At 40.9% G+C, this 8,054-nt stretch overlaps 1 protein-coding gene across 1 annotated transcript; it reads left to right on the top strand.

The window, feature by feature from the left end:
* Positions 1-1,311: 1,311 nt before the first annotated feature.
* Positions 1,312-7,814, top strand: LOC121192106. The gene is made up of 12 exons (XM_041053662.1): positions 1,312-1,432; positions 2,729-2,782; positions 2,889-2,966; positions 3,049-3,191; positions 3,289-3,411; positions 3,509-3,566; positions 3,680-4,051; positions 4,319-4,455; positions 4,582-4,698; positions 4,837-4,894; positions 5,489-5,554; positions 5,690-7,814. Exons 2-12 carry the CDS (start codon positions 2,761-2,763, stop codon positions 6,967-6,969), a joined length of 2,454 nt encoding a protein of 817 aa, XP_040909596.1. The 5' UTR covers positions 1,312-1,432; positions 2,729-2,760; the 3' UTR covers positions 6,970-7,814.
* The last annotated feature ends 240 nt before the right edge of the window (positions 7,815-8,054 follow it).

Genomic DNA, 8,054 nt, shown 5'->3' with positions numbered 1-8,054 from the left:
GAAAATGATAGTTTGGAGGACAAGGCTTAATCAGTGTTGCTGCTCCTGTAGTGCTGCCCAGCCAGGTCTCAACTAAAAACATATAATGCAATTTTTTTTCCAGTTATCAGAACATTAACGAAAAAGTATTTGTTAGCCAATGATCTGACATTTATCCACACATTCTTTGTTCAGGCATGGCATCTCAAAAATGATGTAGGCTGGCACCAAGTTGCTTGAACCCCATTAGATTTAAAACGGTCTTCACAGTTCCAAAAGATACTTAAATTGTCAATAAGCTTTACCCCATATGTGAGGCACACCGGGAATTCTGTGTATTCCCAGTATTCAGGCCATGAAGTCTGCTAAAAGATTTGATTCCTTTCCCCCGAGGTTGGAATGGTTCCTGTTGTGGAAGTTTTTCCTGTTGCTGCTGGTGAAGAATGAAATAGAGACCTGCCGGCTGACAAGGTTTTATTTTCTTTGCAAAGAAAAGGTCAATCAGCACACAAGGCGGTCTGAGTGAAGAAAGACCCCGAACATGGGGAGACCTAAGCATTTATGTCTGACGAACTCCCCCTAAGGTGTGTTTCACATCCTTTTGTCTGCCGCAGACATTTGGCATGCACTCCCTGGAGTGTGTTTCACACCTGGGGTATCCTGCATCCATGCAATAGGTATTGAGAGGTCTAGGCATCACAAGCTAATACACAAAAGATCTGATATCTTGGTGAAAAAGAAGGAAGTGGGGTACCTCAAGAAGAAAGCCAAATTGCGATTACAATAGGTCACAATCTAATACACAAAGGGTCTGGTATCTTGGTGAGAAACAAAAGGAAGTGAGAGACACAAAGAGATGACCCCCTGAAGCTGTGTAAAATATCTAAATACCCTCTGTTTATCTAACATTTGCGCACTACTAGTACTGTGGGTCCATTTGCTTGAATTAAACCTGAAGAAAGATAAGAGCTGATTCTGTGTTTTATTCAACAGAAAACTGCCATTACTGGTGTCAGAGGTGGGATCACTTGTGCGGGATGGCATTGTGGTGTCAATTTTTCTGCAACATGTGTAATCTTTTTGTGTGCTCCGCAATGTGCAATGCAATCTCCCACCTGTTTGCCTGAAAAATCCACATCACTAACTCGATATTATTCCCAGAACGTTTCTCACTATCTGACTTACCGAATTATTTGACCTGGTGCAAAAAAAAGAAAAAAAAAAAAAAGCCCCAGCAGTAATGCCCTGAGCCCGGCCTGTGGCTGTGATTGGTCACAGGGGAAACAGAGCTCACTCCTCCTCGGTGCAACGTGAAGGCGAGCGGCGAAAGTGCTGCCAAACTTTATCCACACCGTTAACGTTAGCCCGTTAATTACAACACACTGGTTTAATTCCTTTACCTCGACCTAGCAACAAAGAGCCGGACACTATAAATTTATTTTATTTTTTATCGGTAAGTTAATCTACAGTCCGAAGTCAGTGTCTTTATTTTGTTGGCAGATTATTAAGAGTTATTTCGATGGCACTTCGAGCTGAAGCTTGTTGGTGGAGTTGGTCTTCACTGAACAGCAGGACAGGTTCATGGTGAATTAGTGTTACTCTTTGCGGCTGTAGCCATGGTGAATGCGGTTACAGAATACCTGAAAACCTAGCTTAAGATGTGTTACCCGCTTCCTTAAGCAAGGAAAAAATCTTATATCTAACGTTAATTGACTACCGTTAGTTTGGTGTTAACACTGGAAAATGTTTACCTGTTTTTTTTTTCTAGCTAAGAGAAACAAGTTGTTAGCGTCATGTCGTTAACATGCTGACTAATTGATGCCGTCAGTGAATATCCGGCAGATCTGGTTTGTGGTTTGACGGCTCTCATCACTGATGTAAATTCAGTGTAAAGGTACCCACATCCGAGATACAAGAAGCCTTATGATTTTTAGTAGGCATCGGGGTCTTAATGGGCTCCAGGGTTGCACATAAAATTAGATTCAGTCAGTCAGAGTGAAGTGGTTTATTTTTAAAGGATGCTTAGCAGAGATTAACAACAAAAAAGAAAAAAGAAAAATGGAACTTGTGTGTGTGCATCCCTAACTTTTTAACTGATGTTAGGCGCTTTCTGTCTATAATTCCTCTATATATTACAGCCTGGGAGCCTCAGGAATAAAAGATGCTGCAGCCCCATCTGGTGGTTGCAGTTTGATCCAGAGCAACAGCACTAATAGTGTCTGTGGTTATTTTATTAAACGTAAGGAGAACAAGTAGGATTAGTCACGTTCTTAGAAGTAAACATAGCATTTTTAACCAAAGCCCTTAAGATTATGAGTTATAATATCAGATACATTTGCATATTTATAGACAATCTGGAGGCATAAAAGTTATGTTGACTTTTATTTCTTGCTTGTGAACTTTGATATCTTGCATAGATGTGGATAAGGAGGATTATATGGCAAAGTGGTGCATACTTGCAAATGACTACACGGAGACTGATGTGGTTGGTGGTCCGAAGTTGTTGTACAGTTAGAAGGTTTCTTTAGCTCACCTTGGGTCATACTTTCTCCTCTTACCATGTTATTCTTAAATGTTTTTTTTCTGGAAATGTTACAATTTTCTGTCCCCTTTTCTATTGAGTCCCCACATTTTCATGTTATCTTCAGGAAGGAGGAGCTAAAATATTTCTGCTATCTGTACACAAGGACACTCATTTTTTCCCTCAGAAATAGAAGTCTGAATTTCAAATATAGTTGCTTTACTTCAGTTTTATGTAGGTGGGGATTCTGCTGTTGCATCATGCAGCCGGATGCCGCACAAGGTATGTCTTTCAGTCTTCACTCTCTGCATGTGGGCTACCATGTTTAGAACATTTAAACATGCTTTTTCAGTAATTATGTTTTGTCTGATGCATTTTCCGTTTGTAGGGGTTTGTAGCCAAAGCGAGCTGTTCGATTCTCTGAAGGTGTATCTGAACAACAAGAACAGACTACAACCCATCATTGGTCTGTAGCAGCTAATATCTATTTTGTGTGTATGTTGTCTGTGTATCCCGTGTGCATTGAAATAATTTGTTTGTACATTCAGGCCTGGGCAGCATTATAGAATGTGTGAAGGTGGATGCACGCAGCAGAAACACACTTTACTTGTGTGAGGTGTGTGTGTGTCGACTTGGTAAAGCTGACATGCGGAACCACATCATGGGAAGTCTCCACAGATACAACTACATTGTAAGTAGTACTGTAATAAAGTAAAGAAGTGATGATGGCAAGTTTCTGTGCTGCCTTGGGATTGTAGTTTGTTAACAGGTGGTGTTTTGCGTAACAGAAAACCTGGTACCCACAGTTATTGTCTGAGTGGAAGGAGAACTCCGACCTGCCTAAGCTGGCCTGGCCACTGATGGAGATAGCCAAGACAATTGAGGAGACAGAGGGGGCTGGACATGTCCAGGTATGTTATTTTGACTATGTATATCTTTTTCTGTGGTCGCAAATAGATGAGTGTTTTGGATATGAGTACTCATACCTTTTTGCACCTTCATGTTAAGTTGTTAGAGGTTGAAGACACTGTATACCAGAAGATGGCAACACACAGTGAGAATGATGGTCAGTGACTAGTCTTCATTTTCTAATTTCCTGTGTCTATCACCTTTTTTTTGTGGCATGATTTCAGTATGTTTTTTAACTCCATGTGGGTCTCTTTCTCTTTAACACTGCAGCAGTAACTCTGATAAATTCCTTAAGAGAGTGGCAGGGGCAGGGTGCACCTGAGACGGATTCAGAGACTACATCTGTGCTGCTGGAGGACTATCCCATCCAGTCGCAGAGGATTGTATTGCTTGCCCAGAACAAATGGAGATGGTTTGAGAAATCCCGCAAGGCTGACATGATACAACATAAGACCTCAGCACAGACTAACGAGCCTCCAGCACTGATCCAGTCAACAGCTTCTTCTGTCAAGTCAGAAGGCTGGTTAAAAAACATCTCAGCATCACAGTTAGACAATACACAGAAGTCATCTGAACCCTGTTTGCCTCCAACGAAAAGCAGCAGCTTTCTTGATTGCTACACAGGAACCAAGCCTCTTATTGGTAAGTACAGATCGGGAACAGCAGATGTGTGTGCTAAAGTTACAGAAAATGTATTTAAACATGAATGAAAAGTACACAAATAGGTTCTTCACTCATTGATTAGGCTCCAGCAACAAGTTCACGGTACAGATGTGAGACTGTCGACCTGTTTTAAGCTTGGCAAGAAAGCAAAGAAGCCTATTTGAAAATGTCAAACAGTTATTTAAAAAAAAAAAAAAACACTTATAAAATTATACATTATTATTCATTATTATACATTTACAACAGGTCTTTTCCGTGTGGTTGAGTGCAAGAGTGAAGATGGCCGCACATACGCTTTCTTATGCCACTGTTGCCGCATCAGATCCAACAAAAAGGACATTATTGATCACCTAACTAGCTCTTCCCATCTCATCAACTACTTGGTCAGTTTCTTGTGTGTCAATAATTGAAATGAACAGAAACACTAATCCTTTACCATTATTCATTTAAGGGCTGCATAGAATGTGCTAGGAGTAAGTTTTAAGTTCACTGACAATGTCTGTGTGTAGATGGAAACTCATCCTGAGCAAGTGGAAGCAGTGACAGCAGATATTTATGACAACTGTCAGTTTCTCCAGTCACTGGCCAAGAAAGTGGAGCAAGAGGAGGGCAGAGGAGAGCAGAAGGTATCCTTTTTCATCTTTCATCCACAGCTTATCCTGGTTTTTCTAGGTGGAAAATGACTCTAATGTCTTTCACCAGGAAAGTCTTGACTTCACTTGCACTTGTCTGTCCATCAGTTTTCCAACATCTTATGTTCCCAGGTGGTAAACGTACCAGAATCACTCTGTATCCTACTGACGGGCAAAAGTTACCACTGGTGTAAGTACAGATTCAAGTTTTTTGTTTGGCCATAAACAGTTCACCTCTTTAGCTCCAATTCTCTTCTCTTGAAGAGTGACTTGTGATGTAAGTATAACCTCTATTTAACTCTCTGTCCCTTCACATTATCTTGCTCTGGGTTCATGTCTTGAAGAAATGGTGTAATACTAGCTGCTGTGCATAAGAGCGATATTCCACAAGGTCTCAAGTTTTAGCTCCTCACTGTGAAGAATAATGCCTGCGGTAAGCACCATAAATCCAAGATGACAGCGTCCGTTCTTCTTGATAGAGCAATGTAGAATCTTTTGCAGCCACCTTCTCCTGTATAGGCAGTGAGTTTAGATTGCAAGTCAAGACCATGTTTCTTGATATATGCATTTCTACTTTGGGCCTTAAAAAGGCTACTACGTATTCTTCACCCCTTTTTATCTTCTTCTTTCTTTGTTATTCTCTCCTACCCTCCTTAACTTGAGATTTCAAACACTATTTTGAACCCTTGGCTTGCTCTTTCAGCCAGTGCTTTTTTTCATTGCATAGACTTATGGTTGTATTTTTTCTTTGTATACCCTGTGTTTTGTGTCTCTTCATTTCCAGGTATAAAGATGCTGTGTAATGAATGGACACACACTAGTACCCAGAAAAACAAAATAACTGTCGAAGGTGTGTATCTTTGGAAACTACTGTTCACTTGAAGGGGCCAAAATTACTGTTTTTTTTCCTTTTTCAGTGGGGAAATATTTTTGTAATTTCCTTACTTTTCAATTTCTTGGTGTCCAATTTACACTTTTTGTTTAGGGCCAGGTGTGAACAAGACATCAGTTGAAGGCGTGTCAGAGAAACGTGCTGTAGTGCAGTCAAAATGGGCAAAAAGGATGAAGACAAATAGGAGGATGAGGAAAGTGACTAATACTGTGTTCAAGGTAAGCCTGCCTCTTACCAAAGGTTCAGTGCTGCTGGAGAGGATGTCTTTCAGTGAGGACAGCCTCCGTGTGTCACATTCACATTCATCGGCCTCAGACCTTATTCCATCGCCAGAGTCCCTGACAGAGGACAATGAGTTGGACTGTGACACTGGATCACTTGCAGTGAACCACTTTGAACATCCCTCAAGGTGTGCAACCTTACAACTTCAGCCAGACCACCGTAGTGGAGATACACAGGCTGGTCAATACATGGGACTGCAGAGAAACTACACAGTCACTCAGTATCAAAAGGTGGATAGTTACTACAGTGATGATGAATGTTTCAGCCAGCCCGAAGACACAACTGTGACAAAAGACCAAAAGGTTTATGGGGAAAGGAATTACAACAGACAGCATTGCTCTCAAGGAAGATCAAGTAAGAACTTTAATAGAGAGTTGAAAAATGAAGACCTACAGAAACAAAATGAGGGGTTGTCGCTTGACGTGCCCCACACTCAGGACTGGGCGTCTTATAACCCTTCCTACAGATGGGAGGAGGGTTTCACTGCGCAGCGGTACTGTGCAGCTTCACAGAGTAAGGTTGACACAAGAGTGGAAGTGTCACGAGAAGAGAAACTGAAGGAGATAAGCTCAGGTGATACACAACCTTATTACCAACAACAGCTGCAACATCACTACAGGGCACCAGATCATACAAGTCTTCTGACAGGCAGTGTGGGGTGTCACAGTGTGTCTGTTGAACTGGTTCCTCATGCTGCTAGGATCAACACGGATCCTTATTCAGGAGATTTCCTTGCTCACAGCAGCAGCAGCATTGCACCAGAGCCTAGAATACACTTTCTTGAGTCTGAAAAGAAACAGTTGCAAGCATACATAGAGTTCACCACTAGCCATGTGCAGACAGCTCCACAAAGTTATATGATGCAACCTGCAGCCTATCAAGCCACTCAAATAGGCCATTGGGTGATTTCTGACACCGGCTACAGTAATGGACTTAGGGCAAACCCTGAACAGCACTTTCCTCATCCAGGCAGCAGCAGCAGCGGTGGTGGTGGTGGTACCACCTCCCAGTCATATGCTTTCACCCCACCTGTGCAAGCTCTGTATTATGGAACACACTCTGATCTTAATTTCAGAGACACTAAGTTTTGATCTCAGGCAGTGGTGTCCCCCATTGAATTAGACCACGCTTACATGGTCCAGCATGGGTTCTAATAATACTGTGTCATTGTAATGTTCATCTAAAATGCATCTGTTTCTGTCAGAAGTTGGGAGTCTCATAATGAAGGGGATGTTTTGCCTGTAGTGATACAACTGTTTGTTATTACAGAGTAATGGCACCAAAATTGCAATCTACTTTTTCTACATCTACTTTTGAAAAGAAATGTTAATGTTTTGAAACGTGTCATGAAGTGTCAAATATGTTGCTTAATAGCTTATTACTGAATAAAGCACTGCTGAGGTTGGATGATTTTGCCCCTTAGCTGGAGATCAAACATCTTTAATCATAGACACTATAAAGTTCTTTTGGTTTTTGAGTAGTGGATTTTGGTTTCAGTGCAAAGCATCATTGTGAGGTGCCTTTAATTCAGTAACGTTCGGTGATGTGTTCGGAGTCCAAAGTTTCATGGCGCAGCAGTGACTCTTAACTAATTTATTCAGCCTTTGACCAAACATGACTCTGTATGGTACACCAGCAATGGTGCACTGATTCCATCCATTCCTGAAATTCATATTTGAAGATTGTGACATACAATGGTCTGTGTAATAGTGTGTAAACCGCTGCTATTCAGTACAAGGTTAACTTGCAAGCATTAACTTAAAAACATAATCCAATAAAAGTGTCATCATTCAGCCACAATAACACTAGGTTGCTATAAACAAGATTGGGAAATGATGTGAGTGATAAATCTATCACCCTCTAACAGTGTAAGGCGACCAAACCTATTATATGTTGTATGCTTATCAGCTGGTGTAATGAGCTTAAACTACTTAATGATGTGGTGCATAATAAATCAGTTTTGTAAATTTGTAAATTTCTTTTAGTTTCATCATTTATGAAGTTGGTTGACGTTGTTTTGTCCTCTTCCCTAAATGTGCTGTCTATATTTCTTATTGTATTATTATAACTGGAAATGTGGGGTGAATGATCAGTCTCTTATTAATATTTTAATGTCAAATTTAAGATGAAAGTAAACGGCTGTAGTTGAGATGTGAGCCTTTTGTCCGCAATCATA

This window comes from Toxotes jaculatrix, chromosome 13 (genome assembly GCF_017976425.1).
Source record: "Toxotes jaculatrix isolate fToxJac2 chromosome 13, fToxJac2.pri, whole genome shotgun sequence".
Lineage (NCBI taxonomy): Eukaryota > Metazoa > Chordata > Actinopteri > Toxotidae > Toxotes > Toxotes jaculatrix.
This window is presented reverse-complemented; position numbering and strand designations above follow the sequence as displayed.